This window comes from Symphalangus syndactylus, chromosome 15, assembly GCF_028878055.3.
Source record: "Symphalangus syndactylus isolate Jambi chromosome 15, NHGRI_mSymSyn1-v2.1_pri, whole genome shotgun sequence".
Classification (NCBI taxonomy): domain Eukaryota; kingdom Metazoa; phylum Chordata; class Mammalia; order Primates; family Hylobatidae; genus Symphalangus; species Symphalangus syndactylus.
Genome location: NC_072437.2, coordinates 82,400,073 through 82,426,875, shown reverse-complemented (window position 1 = coordinate 82,426,875; position 26,803 = coordinate 82,400,073). Strand labels below are relative to the sequence as shown.

At 41.1% G+C, this 26,803-nt stretch overlaps 2 protein-coding genes across 6 annotated transcripts in view; one reads left to right on the top strand and one right to left on the bottom strand.

Moving 5' to 3' along the window:
- The window catches only part of GPALPP1 (GPALPP motifs containing 1), a 45,244-nt gene extending 19,644 nt beyond the window's left edge, over positions 1-25,600 (bottom strand). The window contains exons 1-4 of one of the 4 annotated variants that reach the window (XM_055245265.2): positions 25,394-25,600; positions 9,652-9,784; positions 7,788-7,892; positions 5,216-5,300 (exon numbers count right to left, since the gene is read on the bottom strand). In XM_055245265.2, coding sequence (XP_055101240.1) covers positions 5,216-5,300; positions 7,788-7,892; positions 9,652-9,784; positions 25,394-25,481 — 411 coding nt within the window. In that variant the 5' untranslated portion in view covers positions 25,482-25,600. Of the gene's footprint in view, positions 1-5,094; positions 5,149-5,215; positions 5,301-7,787; positions 7,893-9,651; positions 9,785-25,393 lie in introns of those variants that run through there. The other 3 variants (XM_063619139.1, XM_055245266.2, XM_063619140.1) reach the window with 3 other exon arrangements.
- Positions 25,567-26,803, top strand: part of NUFIP1 (nuclear FMR1 interacting protein 1) — a 50,877-nt gene continuing 49,640 nt past the window's right edge. The window contains exon 1 of one of the 2 annotated variants that reach the window (XM_055245264.2): positions 25,567-26,112. In XM_055245264.2, the coding sequence (XP_055101239.1) occupies positions 25,701-26,112 (412 nt within the window). In that variant the 5' untranslated portion in view covers positions 25,567-25,700. The remainder of the gene's footprint in view (positions 26,113-26,803) is intronic. The other variant, XR_010116018.1, reaches the window with a different exon arrangement.

Sequence of the window (26,803 nt, the reverse complement as noted above, 5' to 3'; positions counted from 1 at the left end):
GTCCTGGTAGGATGATGCCTGCAATTTTTTAGAAATAGGTATCACTTATGTTCAGGGGCAAATGAAAGCGGGGATGGAGAAGCAAACAGAAAATTAGGCCAAACACACTAAACTGAAAATCAGAAACAGAATAATATGCCCAATTCCTATCTATGGGTATTAAATTATTTTGGTGTCCTGGATGAGTTATTTCTTTTAATAAAAAAAATGGTGCACATTTTATCCAGAATTACAACAGAAACTAGGTACCCTACTGGTTTATACTTTGCGCTGACTTTGTTGAAGGCCTCATTTGCCATTGTACTAGCCCTGTGACTTCAGGCATGTTATTTAACCTTTCTAAGCCCTGGTTTTCCTGTCTTTGACATGGGAATTATAACAGCTTCTACCAATAACTACTCTATTGCCAAGAGAAGCCTGCATTTTCTTTATCCTCTTTAAAGCCACACCCTTCTTAGGGAACTGGGGCCTTCTTTAACACCTGGGGAAAAATATTGGTCATTCTAGGCCAGTCACTAAAAAAAAGTAGTAACTATTGTATGGACATATTTACAAAATATTACAAAGTAGTCACTTCGGTCTTATTCTTCTTGCTCAGCTGACTGGTTTAGGCATGGACACATGACACAATTCTTGTGAAATAAACACAAAAGGTCTGTAGGAAACTGGTAGAGGTTTTCCTTTCTCTACAAAAGAGGCACAGGGAAAGGACCATTCCTCTTCTGTGTCTGGACACTGCCAGCTGCTTGCAAGTCTTAGAACTTTGGCAGGCTTCTGGAATGATGAAGGCAGTCAGCCTAAGTCTTAGAACTTTGGCAGGCTGCTTGGTACGATGAAGGCAGGATTAACATACTGTTAATTCTCTCATAGAGCAGGAAGGTAGAAAAACTGGAGCCTTTGATGGTATCATGAGGCGAATGAATTAATCAAGCCTGGGATGATCTTACCTCTTGACCTCTTATTATGTATGAAACATATTTTCCTTATTTTGAGAATACAGAACATACATCACCAAGCAAATTAATCCATTTGCTAACTAAGTAGGTTAAGATAAAGTTCCATTTTGAGTTGGATTTTCTGTTATTTGTAGCTGAAGGCATTCAGCTGATACACTACCTCCCTGGATTGTTGTTTGGATTAAGTTAAGTTTATGCTGCTGTTGCAGTGTCTGGCTTGTGGTAAGTGCTCAAGAAAGGTCAACCATTAGTATTATTGTGTATATCTTAATTTGGGGGTATATGCCGGGAATGAGGCTAAGAAAAGCCCATCTTTGAGAAACGAAAATCTCAAAACTGAAAAAGAAAGGTCTTTTGAAAAAGGTTCAATTAAAGGGAAATTATAAGGCAAACAATCAGAGCAAGAATACCTCACATATGGACCTACAGTGTAATCTCTGTCCCAGCCTGACCCTCGCCTTCTACCAAAAGAAGCTAGGGAATGTAGAATGTGTACCACCTAGGAAATGATGTAAGCTACTCATTTGCTAACTAGGTAGGTTAGGACAAAATTCCAAGTGTGAATTATGCTGAATTATGCTACTCCTTTGAAAAATTTTTTCCCCAATTTTTTATTTTGAAAAATTTTGAACCTATATAAAAGTGCTAAGATGAGTGCAATAAACATCAGTATGTCCTCACTCAGATTGACCAACTGAGTGGCACATTACATTTTAACACATTCATTTTTTTTGGTTTGTTTTCTGTCCCTCTCCCCATGAGATAGACACAAACACACTTTTTTTCAGAACCATTTGAAATTAGGTTACAGATAGAATGACAAGGCTCTAGGCAGAAGCAAATTTCCTTGCCACCTTCCTAGGGACAGTGGGTTACGTTTCTCTAGTCCTCTAGTCCCCTTGTCCTCCTTTTACAGACAGAGCAGAACTTTGAGGCTGCAGGTTTTACGCACGGTGCTCAATTCAATTTCCTCTGGCTGAGTGAGCCAGAAGCCAAGGCTCCTGTTCCCAGATTCTCTAGGGTTTATGACTGGGTTCTCTCAAACGACTGTGGTCCCCTGCTATGTAAACCTGTGTCTGGCTTTGAATTCCCTCAATGTTGTTCGTATGTGTGGATTTTCCTTTCTTCCTTTTGAGCTTTGCTGTGTTTTAAATTGGTTGTTATTTTATTTCTTCCCCTAGCACTCCTTTGTGTTCATGGCAGGGAATGCCTAGCCTGACGATGTCATCTCAGTCTTCCATATGGCTGGAAGTCCTTCCTCTGGTAATTTTTTCTTCAATGCCCTTGTTAGAAAGGAGTCCTCATACTTAGCCTAAATTCTTCAGTTATGCTCATGGCATCCATAGTGGAGGCAATAAGAACAATGGTAATAATCAGAAGTATTTTAAGTTGAATACTTGCTGATATGGTTTGGCTGTGCCCCCACCCAAATCTCATCTTGAATTGCAGTTCTCATAATCCCCACGTGTCGTGGGAGGGACCAGGTGGAGATAATTCAATCACGGGGTGGTTTCCCCCATCCTGTTCTTGTGATAGTGAGTTTGTTCTCACAAGATCTGATGGTTTCATCAGGGGCTTCCCCCTTCGCTGGGCACTCATTCTTCTCCTTGGTGCTGCCATGTGAAGACGGACGTGTTTGCTTCCCCTTCCACTGTGATTGTAGGTTTCCTGAGGCCTCCCCAGCCATGCTAAACTGTGAGTCAATTAAACCTCTTTCCTTATAAATTACCCAGTCTTGGGTATGTCTTTATTAGCAGTGTGAAAACGGACTAATACAACTACTATTCTGATTTAATCCTTACAACAACCCTATGAGGTAAGTGTAATGACCTGCATGTTACTGATCATGAAGCTAAGCTTACCCAAGCTAGGCTCAATGCAAAGCTTTGAACAGCTCTTACCTACTTTCCTCACCTTCTCTCTCACCATTCTCCCTGCATTCTCCATTCTAACCATATTGAACTTCTTTAACCCTAACTTTCATCCTCTCCACACCCTCTTTTGCCTTCAAATAAACCATCTGCTCTCTCTGGAACAATGTTCCTTGCCTTCTTTGCTGAGCTAGCTCCAGTTCATCAAACTTCAGGTTAGTAGACATTCACTCAGATAAAAAGACCTTTTCTTTTTTTTTTTTTTTTTTCTTTTTGAGACAGGGTCTCGCTCTGTCACCCAGGCTGGAGTGCAGTGGCATGATCTCAGCTCACTGCAACCTCCACCTCCTGAGCTCAAGCCATCCTCCACCTCAGCTCCCAGGTAGCTGGCACCACAGGCATGTGCCACCGTGCCTAGCTAATTTTTTTGTATTTTTGGTAGAGATGCGGTTTTGCTATGTTGCCCTGGGTGGTCTTGAACTCCCGAGCTCAAGCAATCCACCCGCCTTGGCCTTCCAAATTGTGGGATTACAGGCATGAACCACTGCGCCTTGCTGAAAAAGACTTTTTCTCATTTCCAGATTAGATTCCCCCATCATGGTTCCATTTATATTTTGTCTCATCTTTTGAATAATTGACAATGTTAGAAACTGATGTATGTATTCCCCACTACCTTGTAAGTGTGATGAGGGCAGGCACTGTGTTTGATTCATTCATTCATTCAACAAATACTTCCGAATATCTACTACGTATAAGGCACTGCTGATAAGATAAAAAATATCTCTGTTCTTATGGAGCCACATTCTAGCGGAAAGAGGCCAACAATAAACAAAAAGAAGCAGTAAAATTAATGGTATCTTAGGTGGTAATAAATACTATGGCGAAAATTAAAGAAGGGAAGAGGAGGTTAGCATAGGTTTAATTTGGAGGCCAGAGATGACTGTATTGGAAAGATAATATTCCAACAAAAAACTGAAGGTCTAGGAGGCCAGCCACTTAGATATGTAGGAGAAGACCATTTTGCATAGGCTTGGACAGCAGGCCTAAAGGCTCAGGAGTAGGAACTGGCCTGCTGTACTTGAGGAGGAACAGCAAGGAGCCCAGTGTGGTCACATCAAAGCAAAAGATAAAATCAGAGTGCTAATGGAGGCCAGACTGTATAGGGTCCTAAAAGGACTTTGGTTTTGACTTAGGGAGAGGAGGAGTAATTTGGTGGTTTTGAGTGTTAGTGACATGATCTGACTTTGATCTGCCTTTGTTTCATTTGGACCCCTTCAGCTGTTGTGTTGAAAAGGGGTAGTAGAGGAGAAAGGGCTACATAAAGCATGAAGACCAATAAAAGGGGTGAAATTTGATGGTTACTTGGACCAGGGTGGGAGCAGAAGTGGCTGAGTCCTGGATGTCTTATGAAGATAGGAACAAAATAATTTGTTGACAGATTCATTTCTGTGACTATGTGCCTGCCACACTGCGGGTATTCTATGAGCATTTGTTGAAAGAATAAGTAAACGACTCTGAAATTCATAATTTTAACCACTGCATTATACATCCTTTGAGTAACAACCTCAGTGTAACTGTTGAATTCTTAGTGGAGATAAACAGGATTCTCTGGAATATATGAATTCATATATAGGAAGGCACTGCAGTATAACAGATTGAACAGTGATTTAAAGTCATAAGAACTGGGTTTGTGCCATGGCTTTGATCAGTAAAAATTGTGTAATCTTGGATAAGGTACCCAATTTTTTTGGTCTTTGGCATTTGTAAGGTGTAGATAATATCTATTTCATGAAACTGTGGAGAAGATAAAATAAGGTCCACATACAGGGAAAATGCATTACAAATTATAAAGTACTCCACAAATCTCAACTCTTGTTAAGGAGAAAAACAGCCTTTATACTTTACTCCAAAGTCATTTGGTCTATCTTTTCCTAAAATCACTTACCCACCAGTGCATTTTTTTATACACAGGTACTAGCGCTCGGTTAGGAGAAAGTAAATTTCAAGGTAAAGACCATTGTTAAAAAGCTCTTCAACCTTCTCTCCTAAAGGCCAAATCACAATCATTCCTTAAACTTTTCTTCATGTTCCATCCTTCTAACACCTTAAAGTCCCCCCTTCTAACACCTTAAAGATAAGAAGTATGAATAGGTAACACCCCGTCAACCCTGTTACTTTCCTAACAGAATCTCAGGTTTGTGAACAGCTTTTTATTTCATCTACTTATGTTACAATCTTAAATTAATCTGAATATAACTGAGTCTTACATGACAGTTGAGTCCAGTGGTTGTAGTAACTGCATGCATAAAGTTTGGAGTTTGTTACAATACATCTTATTCTTTCAATGAAAACTTTCCAAACCTTAGAGTTGAAATGGGATGATGATACCTGTTGTCCTGGATCATCTCTGCCCTTGTCACTTTTCTGTGTAGATTTAATGAAACCAGGTGGCAATGCAGGACCTATTATGGGCCTAAAAAATCAAATGTACTTTTATCATTCTCCCTGACTTTAAAAAGCAGTTTTCAGAATAAAAGTTCACAAAAATAATAAAGCCAAATAGTGACAAATGTTGAAAATAAGAATTTTATTTAACACTTTATTTTTACTAGTATTACCTAGTATCTTTCTGCTAGATGTCTTTTAAAAACCTAATTTTCACATTTGAATTTTCTACTTGTTAGTCAATAATTAGAGACTAAGCCAATAATTCTCAATCTTTGTGACACTGGCATATGCACGATTCCTAAAAAGAACTATATTAAATAAAAATGGCAATGTTTTTAAAAAGTTGATGTACTGAAATCTGTGATGGTCTTTTTTTATTTTGTGCCTTGGCTTTCCTTCAGTTTTGAGATTCATTATCCCATGAAAGATACCTTGGGGCATTATAATTATGGTCAGAACTACCAAAGTAGAAATTGAGTTCTTCTAAGGACATATATAGCATGTGCAGACAATGCCAGCAATCTGCAGTCTATATAACATGGCAGTATTAAAAATCTATACATTGTCCTCAGTAATGATGTGGAACTGTAGAAGAATGCAGCTAGTTCATTAAGACCCACAGAAAGGGAAAAGGGTACTGTGCTAACCACATTTCAAGCAGTGCATCTGTTTCCTTAAAACAATCCTGGTCAGTGTAAGTCACTCCACTTTTAAGATGAGCAAAATCATGTCCAAGATTAACACAATTAGTAAGTGGCTGAGCTAGAGTTTAAACCCTGGTCTACTTGATGTCAAAGTGCATTTTCTTTCCAGCTGCCCTACTGCCACATAATGAGGCAACTGTCATCACTTCAAAAGAGAGACTTGCCTTAATACTGGGTCTTAAAAGGAGACAGCCTTACTTTATGAAGGAAAAAATTAAAAAGATAAAAATAAAAAATAAAAAAATGCTCTCTTTCACACTTTTAAGATTCCTCATCCTTGCTTTTGTACAAATGTTTTTTCCATAGTTATCACTGTGCCAGTGTTACCAACCCAGATGGCACTGAAGTCCTGAGCTAAAATTTCCAGGTTGCACCATGTTCTATCAGAACCTCACAGACAGGCATCCTGGCAGGGGAAAAAACAGTACTGACAGTCAGAAAGTCTGGATTCCCATCCTGACCATTTAATAATCTCTTGTCTTGATTCACGAAACTGCTTTGAGCAGAACAATTTGCTTATGAAAGACGGGGAAGTTTGGCACTGTTAAAAAGATAAAATTAGGTATCATTTATAAGCTATGAGTACAGCATAGGATTTTTCTGAGTACAATTTTTAGCAATCTACAAATGCAATTATAGCTTAACTTTGTGGCCTCAGGGGATTGGTGGTGATAAAATTACTGGTATATAAAATCATAAAACATAGTAAAGGAATAAAACCATGGCATGTTATGATACTATAAAAGGTTTCTAACTCCAATATATAATGCCAGCTGTTTATTTTACACATATATTTTATTATTGCCAAAATAATATTCTCAAAAAAACTGCTATACATTTAAGTAATGTGTTTTCTTAAAAGGAATGTTACATCCTAGGGGTCAGCAAACTTTCTATAAAGGGCTAGATAGTAACTCTTAGGCTTTGAGAGCCACAGGTGGGTCTCTGTGGCATATCTGTCTTTGTTTTTTTAGCTACTCTCAAAAATACAAAAATCATTTTTAGTTTGGGGACTGTAGATTGCCTATCCCTGTATATCTAAAACAACTAAAGTTAATGGAAGTTAGGAGCTGCTAAATGTGATTATAAACTTTGAATATAAAATAAAAAGCCTTTTCTGCTTGTTCTTGCATATTGGTATACAGTATTATGAATTATAAACAATTTGATGTGCGATCTTATATTTGGCATTTAAAAATTTTACAATTCTGGGAAGAAGACAGGAATAAATATTTACTATATACTCACTCTGTGCCAGGCTCCATATAAATTAAACACACACACACAAAGTCTAGGTATATAACTATGAAACCTCAATCATCACAATTCTGTAAAGTACATGCTGTTATCCTAGCTTACAGATAACAAATTTAAGATTCAGAGAAGTTAGTCCAATTGTCTAATATGGCACATGGGGATTTGTTTCTTCTATTGATAAATAATTAAGAAAACAACTGAATTAAAAGTCAGAACATCAAGATTCTAGCTCTAGGTCTGCTACTATGTGTGTGACCTTGTTTGTTTATAAAGTGGGGAGAGGGATGATCCACCTCGTTTACCACAAAACACTTTTGTGAATACCAAATAACAGATGTGGAAGTTTTTTGTAAACTATGAAAGTGTCATAAACATGTAAATAATTATTTTTATTGTAGGAAACAACTTCTTTTCCCGATGAATGACCCATTTCAAAATGTTATATAAATATTTCAGTTAAAACATAATTTCAGACAATTCTTTAATTCATTAAAGATTCATTAGTTAAAATATTTAAAGAAAGACTAGCCTAAAATATTACACATTATCACCTTGGAGGAGAATCATCCTGCTTTTTAAATCCAGGAGGAAGGGCTGGTCCAAAAAACCCATCATCATCATCATCATTGTCATCATCCTGATTTTTCCTCTGTTTTCTGAAAACACAGTAGTATAACTTTATGCATACATGTCAAAATTTTTTTCACAAAAACACATTTTAGTTTTTTTTTTTAAAAAGCATTAAATCTAGTTGTATAAACACTGCAGTAAATTAATCTTGCCAAATAAAAACTGGATACTATGATAGTTCTTTTGTTTTGTTTTTTTTTTTTTGAGAGGAAGTCTTGCCCTGTTGCCCAGGCTGGAGTGCAGTGGCGTGATGTTGGCTCAATGGAACCTCCCACTCCTAGGTTCAAGCAATTTTCCTGCCTCAGCCTCCCAAGTAGCTGGGATTACAGGCAAGTGCCACCACGCCCAGCTAATTTTTGTATTTTTTAGCAGAGACGGGGTTTCACCATGTTGGCCAGGCTGGTCTCAAACTCCTGACCTTAAGTGATCTCCCCACCTTGGCCTTCCAAAGTGCTGGATTACAGGCGTGAGCCACTGCACCTGGCCTACGACAATAGTTCGTAACTAGTCTTTTCCTGGAATTTATTTTTGGCCTAAAATACACATTGGTTATTTCTTTACAGCAGTAATATATCACTATTCTATATTTTCTGTGGTATTAAAGATTCCCCTCAATGAAGTTTCAAAGTCTATTGGTCAGATGTTTCTCAGTAAAAAGTTTATGACTGTGACTTTTATTCTCATTTAAGTAAGGGTTTTAAGTTGCTATTTCCACTTGATAATATTTAAAATGAATCAGAAAACCTTGTTACTCAATAATAAACAAAGATTTGACTTCTCATTTACATAGACCCACAGTGGGTAAGGCCAGATTAGAAGAAAATCATTCAGCTGGGCACGGTGGCTCACGCCTGTAATCCCAGCACCTTAGGAGGCGGAGGCGGGTGTATCACTTGGGGTCAGGAGTTCAAGACCAGCATGGCCAACATGGTGAAACCCTGTCTCTACTAAAAAATCCAAAAATTAGCCAGGTATGGTGGCACACATCTGTAGTTCCAACTAGCTACTTGGGAGACTGAGACAGGAGAACCATTTGAACTTAGAAGGCAGAGGCTACAGTGAGCCGAGATCGCGCCACCGGATTCCAGTCTGGGCTACAGAGTGAGACTTCGTCTCAAAAAAAAAAAAAAAAAAAAAGAAAACCATTAGTTTATTTAAAGAAAACATACACTGCATATATAATTTTAAGAAGAAATTCTATGGTTTATGTAGCCTATTTTGTCACTTCAATGACATCTTAACAAAAATCATTTATGTAAGAATTTATTGGCTGGTGTGGTGGCTCATGCTTGTAATCCCAGCACTTTGTGAGGCTGAGGCGGGCAGATCACTTGAGTCCAGGAGTTTGAGACCAGCCTGGGCAACATGATGAAACCCCATCTCTACAAAAAATACCAAAAAATCTACAAAAAATACAAAAATTTCCTGGGCGCCTGTGGTTCCAGCTTCTCAGAAGACTGAGGTGGGAGGATCGCTTGAGCTTGGGAGGCAGAGGCTGCAGTGAGCCAAGATCGTGCCACTTCACTCCAGCGTGTGCGCCAGAGTGAGCCCCTGTCTCAGGAAAAAAATATATATATATTGAAATTCTAGATATCTCTATAGCTGCAAACTACTAGAATAAATTTCTTTGTAAAAGGTATAGTTCAGGATGAAATGCCACACAAAATGACTTCTCCCTGTGCTGTATAAATGGAAATATGATATTCCTTTACTAGCTATCTGTTCCAGCCAACTTATACTAGCTCTGAAGTTTGGTCTATCATTTAATTTAATTAAATGACTGACCTTGCAGTTGGACCAATGTCATCTTCTTCAGATTCTTGATTTCCTTCTTCGTACAAAGAACTACTGTCTTCATCACTGTCTGATGAATCTGAATTACTGCTTTTATAATTAGGGGGCAGAGCTGGTCCTGCAACTAAAGAAGACTTGTTGTTTGTCATCACTAGCCACTACTGTTTCAATGAACCCTTCTAGCTGATATTTTCACTTTCTTTTCTGAAATAAACAGCCCTGGCTGTCTGTCATTTATTATTCACTTTAATCTCACTTGCTGTTGTTTGTGTACAGTGGTTTTGTCTTTCCAGCTCTAGGAAGGCAGAAATCATGTCTTACACAATCTCTTTCATGAGATTCACAAAAGCTTTGTTAATATCTGAACTTATAAACCCGAACTTATAGATATAGCAATAGCATGTAATTTCCTTGATAATGTGCAGTTTTTGCCTTGGTTGGTGCACCTGCCAAAAAAAAAAACAAAAACAAACAAACAAACAAACAAAAAAGCCCCAACGGCTTCATGATTTTTTTTTTCTTACAGTTTACGGTAGAACCACTACTTTAAAAAAAAAAAATCTTTCCTGGCATCCCCATATTTCTTGGTTAGTTTTCTTTTTGAGATGATTTTCCAAGCAGAAATAAAATTAGAGTCACTCTAAGTTTTACTGCTTGCCAACAGAGATACAGAGAAGAGAATGAGGCTGCACTGTAATGGGGATGTTAGAGAGAGTGCTAAGGGTCTTCTAGGTCCACTTATCAGAATGACTTGCTCTCACTTTACATCTCAGCAAAATTACAAATTACTACATGGTGTCACTGCAGTGTCATGATGTCAATGATGATGTCACACAGACACAACTGTCCAGGTTGATCCTAAATAGTGACGATAAAAGGCTACTGTCATAGTTCCTAAGGTTGGATATTTATCAGACTCCGTAATATATATATATATATTTTTAAAAGATTCATGGGCCCTTTTCTCAGATATTCTAACCCAGTTGGCCTGGAGGAGGGCCTGGAAACATGATTTTCCGAAGAGTATTCTGGGTATGCCATTCATTCAATATTGTAGTAATAGTAATATTTGTTACTACAAAAACTTAAGTGTAATAAATAAAAAACAAATAACATGGTTTGAGTTCTTAGGTGTTATGAATTGTTTTAAGAGACATACACATTATTCTATTTAATTCTGATAACAATCCTATAAGGGAGGTATTATTTCTATTTTACAGATGAAGAAACTGAGGCAGAGAATTGTCAAGTGACTTGCCTAACTTCATATAACTAAATAGTGGGGCTGGGATAAGAACCCAGGAGTCTGATTTTAAAGCCTATATCCTTAACCACTATCCTAGCCAATATTCAATAGTCAGCAACCACCCATCCAACAACAGTTATTAAGTAAATACTTCTAGAGAAACAAACATTAAAAGAATTAAGATCAATTAAGATAGTGTAAATGCTGCTATGAAAATAGGAAAAAGGTGATACTGTATATGTGGGAGGGTAATTTTAAAGACAGCGGTAAGGCAAAAATCTCTCTGAGAAAAAGACATTTGAATGGAGACTTAAATGATGAGATGACAGAGGCCATGGATGGAGGAACAGCCAGTGCAAAACTCCTATGCAGGGAGCAAGCCTGATGTGCTTGATGGACAAAAAGGCCAGTGTGGCTAAAGAAAAGCAAAATGACGAGATCAAGTTGGATGGTATAAAGGGGCCAGATTCTTGCTTTGGAGTCAGACTCTGTGCTTCGAATTCCAGGTTGGCCACTTACTAGCTGTGTGATTTGGATAAGTTACTTAACCTTCCTATTACACTCTTGCTTTGTAAAATGAGGTTAATAATAGTTTCAACCTCACAGGACTGTTGTGAAGATTACATCAGTTAATATATGCAAAGCACCTAACAAAGTCTTTGGCATATAGCAAGTGCTCAATAAATGCTAGTACAGGCTACAATAAGGAGTTTGGACTTCTCTTTCCCTTTCCCTTTTCTGTTCCCTTTCCCTAAGAGGCAAGATCTCACTGTGTTGTCCAGGTTGGAGTGCAGTGGCTATTCACAGGTGCGATCCCACTGCTGATCAGCATGAGAGTTTTCACATGCTTTGTTTCCGACCTGGGCTGGTTCACCCCTTCTTAGGGCAATCTGGTGGTCCTTCACTCCCGGAGGTCACCATACTGATGTTGAACTTAGTGTGGACGCCAGATTACATAGCACACTATAGCCCAGAACTCCTGGACTCAAGCGATCCTCTTGCCTCAGCTTCCTGAGTACCTGGGACTACAGGCATGCACCACCACATCCAGCAGGAGTTTGGATTTTAATTACAACAGGCAGTCATTGGGAGGTTGTGGGTCAGGAGAGACATGATATGAATTACCAAACAAACAAACAAAAAACTGCTTGTGGACAACAGACAAGAGAGATCAGCAACAGGGGATATGCATTAGAAAGCTGATAAAAAATGGTTTGGGCCAGGTGTGGTGGCTCATGCCTGTAATCCCAGCACTTTGGGAGGCTGAGGTGGGTGGATCACCCGAGGTCAGGAGTTCAGGACCAGCCTGGGCAACATGGTGAAACCCTATCTCTACTAAAAATACAAAATTGGCTGGGTGTGGTGGCGTGTGTCTGTAATCCCAGCTACTTGGGAGGCTGAGGCAGGTGAATTGCTTGAATCCTGGCAGTGGAGGTTGCAGTGAGCCGAGATCATGCCATTGCACTGCAGCCTGGGCGACAGAGCAAGACTCCATCTAAAAAAAAAAAAAAAGAAAAAAAAAAGGTTTGATTTGCAACATACTCTGATGGAAGGGCAAAGAGGACTGCTAATGGTTTGGATGTTAGAGGTGAGAAGGAAAAAAAAAAGGAACCAAGGATAGGTCTTAGGTTTTGTGCCTGACTAGCTAGGCATGTGAATGGCAATGCTATTCTCTAACATGGAGAAGGCTGGGAAGAAAATAGGCTGGGAGGGGAGAGTTGAGAGTTCATTTTTCACATTTTAAGTTTCATACAGCCTTAAAAATTTAGGTGGTGCTATCAGTGGTACTTGGGCATACGAGGGTGTATAGGGTGTGTAAGTCCGTTCTCACGCTGCTATGAAGAAATACCTGAGACTGAGTAATTTATAAAGGAAAGAGGTTTAATTGAGCCACAGTTCAGCATGGTTGTGGAGGCCTCAGGAAACTTACAATTATGGTGTAAGGGGAAGCAAACACATCAAACACATCCTTTTTCACATGGCAGGAGGAAGGAGAAGTGCAGAGAGAAAGGGGGAAAAGCCCCTTATAAAACTATCAGATCTCGAGAACTCACTCACTATCACAAGAACAGCATGAGGGTAACCACCACCATGACTCAGTTACCTCCCACTGGGTCCCTCCCACAACATGCAGGGATTATGGAAACTATAATTCAAGATGAGATTTGGGTGGGGACACAGCCAAACATTATCACAGTGTAAAGCTCAGGGGAGAAACTAAGGCTAGTTTTGGAATCGTTGGCCTATTTCAAAAAAATTTTTCCTATCTCTCTTGGTGCATTACTATAGAACAGGCTCATAACATGCCTTAGAAAAGAATAACTAAGGCATGCTGCATTACAGCAAAAAGAGGAAAACATCAAGCATCATGGATGGGATTCCTATCTCCAACTGCTGTTTAGGGTTTACTGAAAAAGACTTAATGTCTTAGTACGTAAGTGTTCCCCAATTATAAATAGAGACTATATGTGACCTCTAACCTGATGTGTGACCCCATAGGAGTGATTGGCTCTTTTCATCTTCTTGATTCTAAGTACATTAAAGAGGGAAGATATGTTTTTTCCTCTTCTGCTTCTTTCTCTTCTTATATGTGACTGCTATCAATGTAATTTATCAATTGTATACTATTGGTCAATTTTGGATAGGTTTGTATCAAGAAAAATTTTTATTATTCTTTTATATATTTTAAGCAATTAGTTGTGTAATATGGTCTAAATATGTGCTGTTCTTGGTATTATAACATACATACATAACATTTTATTTATTTATGTATTCATTCACTCATTTATTTATTTAGTGATGGGGTCTTGCTCTGTTGCCTGAGTTAGAAAGCAGTGATCATGGCTCACTGTAACCTTGAACTCCTGGACTCAAGCAATCCTCCCATCTCAGCCTCCTGCGTGGCTAGGACTACAGGTGTTTGCCACCATGCACAAATAATTTTTAAATTTATTTTATTTATTTTTTTGAGACCAGGGTCTCACTATGTTGTCCAGCTTGGTCTTGAACTCTTGGCCTCAAGTGATCTTCCTGCCTTGGCCTCCCAAAGCACTGGGATTACAGGCATGGGCCACCCCACCTGGTGCTATTACAACTAAAAAATTGCTTTGGATTTTTAAAGAAACAAATGGGATACACATTTTTTAAAAAGATAATAAGCAGATGAAGATAAAACTCATCTAAGAAATCCTGGCCTTTTAAAAATAATCACAGGAAAAATAGTATAAAAAAGTAACATTCAGCACATAGTACCATTGATTTCTATTTGAGTTGTGTCAAAATAAACAACTATTTCATCATGAAATGACAGAATATTGAGATGGCAATATAAAAAAGAAAAAAGAGGCCAGGCGCGGTGGCTCATGCCTGTAATCCCAGAACTTTGGGAGGCCAAGGCAGGCGGATCATGAGGTCAAGAGATCGAGACCATCCTGGCCAACATGGTGAAACCCTATCTCTACTAAAAATACAAAAATTGGCTGGGCGTGGTGGCATGTGCTTGTAGTCCCAGCTATTCGGGAGGCTGAGGCAGGAGAATCACTTGAACCCGGGAGGCGGAGGTTGCTTTGAGCCAAGATCACGCCACTGCACTCCAGTCTGGTGACAGAGCGAGACTCTGTCTCAAAAAAGAAAAAGAAAAAAAAAGAAAAAAGAGAAGAATATTAAAAGTATCAGTCAGTATATGCCACAATACAGACCTCCTAATAAAAGTAAGGACGTGTCTGGCTTCACTTTTTTATAGATATCCTTCTTAACTATGAATAATCTCAAAAAATTATTTTGGGAACATGTAATGAACTATTCCATATCTCTCCTAAAGCAGTGATGCTTGTCGTCATTAAGGAGGCTCTCCTATTGCAATGATAATTTTCCAAAGATTATAAATTCCATGAGAACAGGAGTTATGCCTTCCTTATATTTCACTTTATTTCCCTTTTCATATCACACAGAATTATGCGTACAAAAAAATGAACTCAGTATAATACACAAAATCTCATTACAGATCAGCATTAACAGATGAACATCCACAACTGATTTTGATGACTAGGAACGCTAACTTGAACCCCGATGAAATGAAATGTTACTCCCCCAAACCAATTCTATTCTTCTCATTAGTAGACCTGTATTACAAAAAAATTATATGGTATTATGTTTAAGATTGCAACAATAAAATTTTGTGAAGTTTGCTTCCTTGTTATACACATACTTTCACAACAATCTTGATTTTGCCTACTGACCTGCAAAGTCAAAAGTACAGTTGTCCCTTGGTATTCTTGGGAGATTAGTTCCAGGACCAACTCCCCAATTTGCAGCTACCAAAATCTGTGGCTATGGCCTTGGTTCCACATCCCTTGAACATTGTACTTGCAATCTAGAGTTGGTTGAACCTGAAGACTCAGAACCTGCAGACAGGGTCAACTGTATTTACTATCTGGTCCTTTACAAGAAAAGTTTGCTGACCCCATGACATAGTTAAGTCATGCAAATATAAAGAAGGGGCACCCAACCCATCTTTTACAGGCAGTAGATAGTTAACATCAAAGAATGTTTCCTAGAAGCAGTGATGTAGGGGTGGACCTGAGTTAGCTGGGCAAAGAAGGTGGGGACTGGAGGAAGAGTAGTCCAGGCAGAAAGAAAAGCATCTGCAAAAGCCTGAAAGCAAAAGAGTCATCACATTTAGAAAACTGAAAGGTGTTCAGGATGGTTGGAACCAAGAGAGGATAGAAAGAGGGGCCAAATGTTGCTGTGAGGTCAAGGAAGACTAGGACTGAAAAGGGAGCCTTGAATTGGTGAGGGTCTCAGCGGACTGGTGAGGGCAGAAATGCAATGGGTTAAGGAGAAAATGGAAGACCCACAGACAGTGAGAAAGAAAAAGAGGCAGCTAGAGGGGGATATGAAGTAAAGTTTTCTTCAAAGATGGGAAAGATTTGAATGTTTTGGTTAAATGCTAAGGGCAGGTGGCCCTAAGGACAGGGAAGGGAGTCAGAGTAAAAATGGAAGGATTAGCTTTAGAAGGAAGCAGTATACCTCTTCCATTGTTACCAAAGGGCAGACAAAAAGCTTGGCATGGGTTCAGGAAAGTTTTTAGATATAGTAACAGAAAATTGAGGAAGTTATCTTATGATGGCATCTACTTATTCAATGAAGTAGACGGAAAAATAAAAGTTTTAGAAAGAAAGGGAAAGTTTTAAAAAGCCATGGTTGCAGATTGGGGAACAGAAGGGAGGAGAAGCCTGTGAGGATTACTGGACAGACCTATGGACCCAGTTAGGGAACAGGCTAACTTTTGGCAGCATTAGCTTGTGGAGGCATGAGGTTTCTTCCAGCAGCATTAGGTAGCCTGGCTGTATGCTCACAAGGGGTAAACACTTGGACTGATCCAGGGCTGGGCTTTTGTTAGATGGGTTTGGCAGAATACCCAATGGGATAAAGCAGTTGAGAGCACCAGCAAGAGAGTGGATGAATGGATGGACCATGGAGTCTAACAGGAGTAGGGGTATAAGCACTCCTCTCAGATGGAAGTACTTAGGGATAGAAGGCTCAATGGGGTTAAAAAACAAAAATAAAAAGCAAATGAAATGGGAGTAACTTGAGTGGGAACAATGAATGAATAAGGGGTTCTTGCTGAGAATGAGATTTGAATTTGAGTTTTTGGAGCTGGAGTAGGGTAGACCCCCTATTCCAGCTTAAAATGTAGGTGAAATTAGTGGAGGTGAAGGTCACTGCAGATAAGGAGACTGGAGTTATGAGTCAAAATGGCCAAGGCTCCACTCAGCTTCCATAGAACAGCATATGGAGTGTGTGGACTGCTCTTGTGAAAATATTTGCACCCCAGGGTTTCTAATGGCATGACTTCGGGGGACATTTCCCAGCAGTCAATTTTCAGAGTATTCAAATGAAGTTAACTTGTTCCATCTCAGACCTGTGTGCTCCCTCTCTCCTCTTTACTCTGGTCATGCTTGTCAGATCTCTTTCTGGGACAGGAGAGTGTGAGGAACACAGGGCAGATAACAGACTGGATTCAGGAGTCTTCACTTGAAGGTAATCCTGACACCTGCTACCACATGGAAGAACCTTAAGGACATTATGCTAAGTGAAATAAGCCAGTCCAAAAAAAAAAAAAAGACAAATACTGTATGATTCCACTCAAATGATGTACTTACAGTAGTCAAATTCATAGAGACAAAGTAGAATGGTGCTTGTCAGGAGCTGGAGGGGGGAATGAGGAGTTATTACTTAATGAGTACAGAGTTTCTGTTTTACAAGATGAAAAGAGATGTGGATATGGTGGTAATAGTTGCTCAGTCATCTGAATGTATTTAATGCCACTGAACTGTACATTTAAAGATGGTTAAGATGGTACACTTCATGTTATGTGTATTTTATCACAATTTTTAAAAACTGAAAAAAAAAAAAAAAAAAGAGGCCAGGCACAGTGGCTCATGCCTGTAACCCCAGCACTTTGGGAGGCTGAGGTGGATGGATCACTTGAGCCCAGGAGTTCGAGACCAGTCTGGCCAACATGGTGAAACCCCACCTCTAATAAAAATACAAAAATTAGCCAGGTATGGTGATGCATCCCCGTAATTTCAGCTAGTCAGGAGGCTGAGGCAGGAGAATCACTTGAACCAGGAGGCAGAGGCTGCAGTGAGCTGAGATCGTGCCACTGCACTCCAGCCTGGGTGACAGTGAGACGCTGTTTAAAAAAAAAAAAAAAAAAAAAAATCCCCTTCCCAGCCAGCCATTAGGTTTCTTCCAGATTCCATACAAAGGATTATGGTTAGCTGCATTCACGCAGGTCCTGGCTTCCCCAACCCCCATAAATCCTGGGCCCCTCTTAAGGAATTTTTTTTTTTTTTTGAGACAAGGTCTTGTTCTAACACTCAGGCTGGAGTGCAGTGGTGTGATCACACAGCTCACTGCAACCTCAAACTCCTGAGCTCAAGCAATGCTCTTGCCTCAGCCCCCCGAGTAGTTGAGACTGCACGTGCACGCTACCATGCCTGGCTAATTTTTAAATTTTTAGTAGAGATGAGGTCTTACTATGTTGCCTAGGCTGTTCTTGAAGTCCTGGGCTCAAGTGATCCTCCCACCTTAGCCTCCCAAAGTGCTGGGATTATAGGCATGAGCCACTGCGCCTGACCAGGAATTTTTACTCTGTCCTCTAGTCGGCCAAAAGGAATCTACTGAGTACCCACTTTGTGCTGGGTACCCTGCCAGTATTGGGGATTACAGAGGCTTAGGACGTGGTTCCTTTCCTCATGGTTTAGTGGGGCAAACCAGCAAACAATCCAGCACAATAACTACAGATAGAGAAAGCCACGTGTGCTCCCATCCCTCACCACAAACACTGTGGTCTTGGCACCAGCAGGACCAGCAGCAGCTGGGAGCTTGTCAGAAATGCAGAATCTCAGGTCTCACCCAGATCACCTGAATCAGAGTTGGCATCTTAACAAGATCTCTGGGTAATCCATGTACATGTTCAAGTTTAAGGTGCACTGCTACAGAAGACAGAAATAGGGTGACCAATTGTGCTGGTTTGCTTGGGATTGAAGGGCTTCTTGGGATGTGGGATTTTTAGTGCTAAAACTGGGACAGTCCCAGGGACTGAGGGGGTAATTTAGTCTTTGCTCCTGAACTTGTAATACATTAAAATCCTGTCAGGGGAGGAAAGAAGAGACTGGCTAGAACATTGAAAGACTTTTTTTAGAAGTTCATATCATTTTTTAAAGATTCTGATAGGAACTCTCATTGGGAATCATTAAACAAAGACGTTAGATAAGCATCTAAGTTCTTATATAAAAACCTTCACCCCATGGGTGGGAATATCATCACTTAAAAGAAAGAATAGAGTATAAAAAAAAAAAAGAGGGCTTAGGAGTCAGCTTTCAGAATCTTTAACACCTGAAGGTTTAATCGAAGATAAACTATTTGAGATGAAGAAGAGCTGCCCAAAGAGAAGACAAAAATGAGGGGAGTATGGTATCATAGAAACTGAAAGAAGAGGTGTGTGTGTGTGTGTGTGTGTATGTATAAAGATAGGGGCTTGAGTCTGGGTGCGGTCGCTCACGCCTGTAATCCCAGCACTTTGGGAGGCCAAGGCAGGAGGATCACCTGAGGTCGAGAGTTCAAGACCAGCCTGACCAATATGGAGAAACCTCTTCTTTACTAAAAATACAAAATTAGTCAGGTGTGGTGGTGCATGCCTGTATCCCAGCTACTTAGGAGGCTGAGGCAGGAGAATAGCTTGAACCTAAGGCAGAGGTTGTGGTGAGCTGAGATCGTGCCATTGCACTCCAGCCTGGGCAACAAGAGCAAAACTCCATCTCAAAAAAAAAAAAAAAAATGCTCTCTCTCCAATGCCTCACATTTCTAATTATCTAATGATATATATGATGTGATATTCTGAACAATGACCCTAAATCAACAACAACAACAAAAAATCACGAATAAATAATTTCAAGAATACTTTTATTAAGAAAACCATGTATATTGGAAAACTGTGTGACTTTATATTTATCACGTGAGGAGGCCCATAATACCTGAATCCCAAGATTAAGTTTTGTACTGAGCTCTGAAAACTAGCAAAATGAATGAAACTAAGGGATGGGAGGGAGCACTCAAACCTGAGGGAACAACATGAAAACTTTAAGGTAGGATGGGACACGGTGGGCAGCAGGAACAGAGAAGACCAGGTAATCCAATTCTCCTGCCTCAGCCTCCTGAGTAGCTGGGATTACAGGCATGCAGCACCATACCTGGCTAATTTTTGTATTTTTAAAGTAGAGATGGGGTTTCTCCATGTTGAGGCTGGTCTCGAACTCCTGACCTCAGGTGATCCACCCACCTCGGCCTCCCAAAGGGCTGGGATTACAGACGTGAGCCACCGCGCCCAGCCGCGAGACAGCATTTTTTTTAGAAATTAGACTCTAAATTCAAGTTACTTTCTCTCTCTCTCTCTCTTTTTTTTTTTTTTGAGACAGGGTCTCACTCTATCACCCAGGCTGGAGTGCAGTGGCATGATCGTAGCTTACTACAACCTCCAACTCCTGGGCTCATGTGATCCTCCCACCTCAGCCTCCCAAGTAGCTGGGACTACAGGCATGCACTACCTGTATTTTTTGTAGAGGTGGGGTTTTGCCATGTTGCCCGGGTTGGTCTTGAACTCATGGGTTCAAGAATGCCTGCCTCAGCTTCCCGAAGTGCTGGGATTACAAGCATAAACAACCATGCCTGACCCAAGTTTCTTAAACCTAGATGCACAAGCCAATAAGCATTGAAAAGGTGCTCAACATCACTAATCGTTAAGGAAATGCAAATCAAAGCAATGAGATACCACTTCACACCCATTAGGATGACTATTATAAAAAAAAACAAAACAAAGACAAACAAATTAACAAGCACTGGGAGGATGTGGAGAAACTGAGACCCTTGTACAGTGCTAGTGGGAATGTAAAATGGTGCAGCTGCTGTAGACAACAGTATGCTAGTTCCTCAAATTGTTTTTTTTTGTTTTTGAGACGGAGTCTCGCTCTGTCGCCCAGGCTGGAGTGCAGTGGCGCGATCTTGGCTCACTGCAACCTCTACCTCCCAGGTACAAGTGATTCTCATGCCTCAGCCTCCCCAGTAGCTGGGACTACAGGTCCCAGATCACCTGAATCAGAGTTGGCATCTTAACAGGATCTCTGGGTAATCCACCACGCCTGGCTAATTTTTGTATTTTTAGTAGAGACGAGGTTTCACCATGTTGGCCAGGCTGGTCTTGACCTCTTGACCTCAGGTGAGGTCACCTGCCTCGGCCTCCCAAAGTGCTGGGATTACAGGTGTGAGTCACCGTGCCCGGCCTCTCAAAATGTTGTAGAATTACCACATGGTCCAGCAATCCCATTTCTGGGTATACGACCAAAAGAAATGAAAGCAGGGATTTGAAGAGATTATTTGTACACCCATGTTCATAACAGCATTATTCACAATAGCATACATAGCAACCCAAGGGTCCAGCAAAAGATGAATAAACAAAATGTAGTCTATACAGTATATACATACATGGAATATTTTTGAGTCTTAAAAAGAAAGGAAATTCTAACATGCTACAATATGTGAAGCTTGAAAAAATTATGCTAAGTGAAATAAGCCAGTAACCAAAGGACAAGTACTGTATGATTCCATTAAATGAAGTACCTAGAATAGTCCAATTAACAGAAAAAGAAAGTAGATGGTAGTTACCAGGGACTGGGTCAGAGGGGAGAATGGGGAGTTATTGTTTGATGGGTATAGGTTTCAGTTTTGCAAGATGAAAATAGTTCTAGAGATGGATAGTGGTGATGACTGCACAACAATGTGACTGTTCCTAAGTGCCACTGAACTATATGCTTACAAATGGTTAATATGACAGATGTGTATATTTTACCAGAATATACGAAAAAAAACTAGATGCATATATATGGTTGCCTGATTTATAAGGAAGGTGACAGTGGAGAAAGGATGGTCTGTTCGATAAATGGTGCCAGGATACCCTTACAGGGGCAAAAAATTTTCATCCGTATCTCACACCACACACAAACATTAATTCCAGATGAATTGCAAATATAAATGTGAAAGCTGAAACAATAATGCTTTTAGAAGAAAACATAGAACAGCTTTATAACCTTGGGGTGGGCAAAGATACCTTAAATAGGATGCAAAAAATTCTACAATAAAAGAAAAAAATTAAAAGTCAGAATATATTAAAATTAAAAACTTATGTTAATCCAAACTACCAACATGAGTGAAAAAACAACCACAGAATTAGAGAAGATATTTCTGATACACCTATCTGGAAAATGACTCATATCCAGACTATAAAAAGAACTCTATAAATCAATATGAAGACAGACAACTCAATGGAAAAATAAGCAAATGATTGAACACAGCATGTATTCATATGGTCAAGTCACACATGAAAAGCTAGTCAATTTCATTTGTCACCAGGGAAATACAAATTAAAACTACCATGAGATATTGCTACAAACTACCAGATTTAAAAGAAAAAAACTAAGTATTAGAATGTGGAACAACTAGAATTCTCATACATGCTGAGAACTTTGGTGACTTTGGAAGCTGGGAGTATCTACCATAAGACATATACTACAATGCATAGGAGCACGTTTTATAACAGCCTCCAAATGGAAATTACTCAAATGTCCATCCAACGTAAAATGGGTAAACTGCAGAACATTCATCCAATGGATGACTATATAGCAATGTAAAAAAACAACCTATAATAATTCTATTTGTTTAAAGACCAGATTACGAACTTCAACAATCTATGATAATGCTAATCTACATGAATGAATCTCACAGAGTAATGTAGTACCAAGATAGGAAGCCAGCTACGAAAGAGAAAACATGCAAAAAGAATCTGTGATGTTATAAATCAAGAGAGCAGTTACCCTTTGGTTGTAGGAGGGGTGGTGATGCAGGTAGTAACTGGAAGATGCTCCAAGTGCAGCTTCTATGGTGTGATATAGTGGATGTGAAGGCCATTGGTACTGGCAAACTTCTTAAAAATCCAGATAGATGAAATAAAAATGATATATGAAGATTTTTTGGCAACTGTTTTAGGTTCAGCCATCTAGGCGGTTATGAAGGGAATGGAATTACAGCAGGGGAGATTATGTGTTAAAAATGACACATCACGTTTAAGATATTGTGCTTGACGAAAAGAAGTCATTCAACAAATACATACGAAGAATGTTTCTTTTTCTTTTTTTTTTTTTTTTGAGACGGAGTCTCACTCTGTCGCCAGGCTGGAGTGCAGTGGCGCGATCTTGGCTCACTGCAACCTCCGCCTCCCAGGTTCAAGCAATTCTCCTGCCTCAGCCTCTCAAGTAGCTGGGACTACAGGTACGTGCCACCATGCCTGGCTAATTTTTGTATTTTTAGTAGAGACAGGGTTTCAACATGTTGGCCAGAATGGTCTCGATCTCTCGACCTCATGATCTGCCTGCCTCGGCCGCCCAAAGTGCTGGGATTACAGGTGTGAGCCACCGCGCCCGGCCCCAAGAATCTTTTATGTGCCAGGCAGGTTGTAATACAACTCCTTCAAGTAGAGGGCAATATACACATTACACATGCACAGCCTTAAGTGCTGGGGGGAATGGAGGAAGAACACATAAAAGAAACAAACAGAAGAGAGTAGACAAAGAAAGATGTACTTGACATAAAAGCTGGCAGAATGATGGAAGCAAACCGTAACAGAATTATCTATGCAGGAGATGGTGGTTGCTTATCCGCAAATCCTGCGTTGGTTTAAAATCAGGGAATATGGGCCGGGTGCAGCGGCTCGCGCCTATCATCCCAGCACTTTGGGAAGCTGAGGTGGGCAGATCACCTGAAGTCGGGAGTTGGAGATCAGCCTGGCCAACATGGGGAAACCCCGTCTCTACTAAAAATACAAAATTAGTCGGGCACAGTGGCATGCGCCTGTAATCTCAGCTACTCAGGAGGCTGGGGCAGGAGAATTGCTTGAACCCGGGAGGTGGAGGTTGCAGTGAGCTGAGATTGCGCCACTGCACTCCAGCCTGGGCGACAGAGTGAGACTCGGGCTCAAAAAAAAAAAAAATTAAAAATAAATAAATAAATAAATAAAATAAAAAATAAAATAAAATCAGGGAATATGGTGAACCAGGAACAACATACACATAGGAACCCAACTAGCTAAATTGGTTAAGCACACCTTTCTTCAACCTTGGTCGAATGGAACCTTTCTTGCTAAAATAAAATCATTATTTTTTATTTTATTTTTTTGGGACGGAGTCTCGCTCTGTTGCCCAGGCTGGAGTGCAATGGCACGATCTCAGCTCATTGCAACATCCACCTCCTGGGTTCAAGCGATTCTCCTGCCTCAGCCTCCTAAGTAGCTGGGATTATAGGCGCGTGCCACCACGCCCAGCTACTTTTTGTATTTCTAGTAGAGATGGGTGTTTCAACATGTTGGCCAGGCTGGTCTTGAACTCCTAAACTCGTGATCCGCCCACCTCGGCCTCCCAAAGCGTTGGGTTCACAGGCGTGAGCCACTGCACCTGGCCTTATTTTATTTTTTTAAAGCTATCTCCTACAGGAAGGAAAGCATAATTTTTATATTTACTTTTATTTATTTATTTTTTTGAGACTAACTCTCGTTCTGTCGCCCAGGCTGGAGCGCAGTGGCACTCTCGGCTCACTGCAACCTCCGCCTCCTGGGTTCAAGCGATTCTCCTGCCTCAGCCTCCAGAGCAGATGGGATTACAGGCACCCACCACCACGTCTGGCTAATTTTTGTATTTTTAGTAGAGATGGGCTTTCAACATGTTGGCCAGGCTGGTCTCGAACTCCTGACCTCAAGTGATCCACCCGTCTCGGCCTCTCAAAGTGCTGAGATTACAGGCTTGTGCCACCTCGCCCGGCTGGAAAGAGTAATTTTTAAAGTGGTTATGACAGAAATTAGATTGGAAAGGGGCCTGTAGTAGAAAGACGGCCTCCGGGTAGACCAGGAAGAAAAATTACATTCAGAAATGGCAGGGTTACTCTTTCAGCTTTCTCGTCTCCAACTGGGTTCTCGGTGCTAGTTTACAGATGTGAACAAACATTAAAGCAGATAGGTATGCATGCCGGAATCCGAGAAGCATTTGTTTCGTATATGCCAAGTGCCTGTTGCGTGTTCAGGTGGAAGACCATAGTGCAATGGTGAAGACAGATTATGTCGACAAATTATTCAAATACAGTGTCCTAAATATGCAATGTAATTAGGAAAAAACCCGAGGGCAAAAAGAAAGGCATGACAATGCTTCGGGAAATTTGGAAAGGTTTTATTGGTGTGACATTTAAGTTGGGCCTTGAAGGATGGGGAGAAGTTTGTCAGTTATGTTTAGAAATGCAACCAGAGGAAGTCCAGAAGCCTAGAGCGTTAAGGAACTGCGCAGCAACTCAGACTAGATTGAGTATTGGGCTGTGTTTGTCAGATGCAATAACAGAATGAGTGGCTAGGAAGGCAGGTAGGGGGCTGGAGAGAACAGGATCTGCAAGGTTCTTGTAATCAGAAGGCAATATGGCACAGAGGTTAGGAGAACCGCTTCCAAGTCGCGCTCCATGATCTAGCAGTATGATCTAGACACTGGCATGGGCTTGGGCGTACCCATTTGCAACATGGGAAAATAGTTTTTTTCTTATACGGCTTAAATGACTGAATGGGTATCAGTCAGTTAGGGCAGCGTGCAGCTCATATTAAGGCTAAATGAGAATGTATTGTCATCACGAAGCCAAACAACGCCAAAGCTCGGTTTCTAGGAGGGTCCCCCAGCCTCCTCCCCACTGCTACTGTTTGGGAAGAGAAAAGTTCTCTCGGGTCGGGCCGTGCCCACTCCCCACTCCTCCGCCCTCCTAGGCCTCCGACTTTCTTCAGCTAGCAGGGCCCGGCCAGGGAGGGGGTAGATGGGCCTGGTGGGCAGCGGAGACGCCGCCGCTTACCAGGGCTCGGGTCCCGCTCTTCGTCCTCTGCTGTTCCGCGGGCCTTGAAGCCGGGCGGCAGGGCCGGTCCGATCAGGTCTCTTGCCATCCGCGGTGGCGGACACTGGTCACAGATACAAGTCTATCCACGAACGTCAAACCTATCCAAAAAGAATCCCGCGATCAGCAGCGAAGAATGGCAAGTTTCCCGGCGCCGACCAATGACGTAAAGCCTGTGGTTGGCTGAGCCGTGTAGTTCACTGTAAAGGAAGTGACGGCTAATGCTTGCTCCACAGTCGCGTGCTAGACTCCCGACCCTGCTGGTGGTATGGCTGAGCCGACTAGTGATTTCGCGACTCCTACCGGGTGGCGTGCGTCTCCCGAGCTGACTCCCACGGTAGGGCCCCTGAGCGACACTGCCCCGCCGCGGGACAGCTGGATGTTCTGGGCAATGCTGCCGCCACCGCCACCACCGCTTACGTCCTCGCTTCCCGCAGCCGGGTCAAAGCCTTCCTCTGAGCCGCAGCCCCCCATGGAGGCCCAGTCTCTCCCCGGGGCGCCGCCCCCTTTCGACGCCCAGATTCTTCCCGGGGCGCAACCCCCCTTCGACGCCCAATCCCCTCTTGATTCTCAGCCTCAACCCAGCGGCCAGCCTTGGAATTTCCATGCTTCCACATCGTGGTATTGGAGACAGTCTTCTGATAGGTTTCCTAGGCATCAGAAGTCCTTCAACCCTTCAGGTAGGCTATTTTTCCACGTGGTCGACCCCTTTACCTTTTTCCCCCGTTCTTTTCTCTCCCCTTTCTCCGTTTCCTCTCTCCACTCTGCCCTGCCTCTGCACTCTTGGAGTCTGGTCATCAGTATCTCAAAACAAAGTGAGACCCCCGTCTCTACAAAAAAAAATAAAATTAGCCAGGCATGGTGGCTTGCCTGTGGTCCCAGATGCATGGGAGGCTGAGGCAGGAGGATTCCTTGAGCCCAGGAAGTCGAGGCTGCTTTATCAACTAAGTTTATATAATATTGTAAATCCTTTATTCTCAAAATATGTCTGACTAGAATGTTTTCCTGTTGCCTGTTAATTCCATTTAGCAGTTATTTATTGAATTCCGACTATGTACCAGAATCTGGGTATATAGCAGTGAGCAGAACATACAAAAAATATTATGGAGCTTAATATTAATATCTCTCGTGTAGGAAGACAATAAGCAAAATAAAATATTGTGCATTAGAAGGTTATGAGTGCCGTGGAGAGAGATAAAACAAAGAAGAATGGTAAGTAGTGCAGGGTTTTCTTTTTTTCTTTTTTTTTGGAGACAAGAGTGTCACTCTGTCGCCCAGGCTGGAGTGAAGAGTAGCGCGATCTGCTTCACTCCAGCCTATGCAGTCTCTGCAGAGAGGCTCACTGCAACCTCTGCCTCCCGAGTTCAAGCA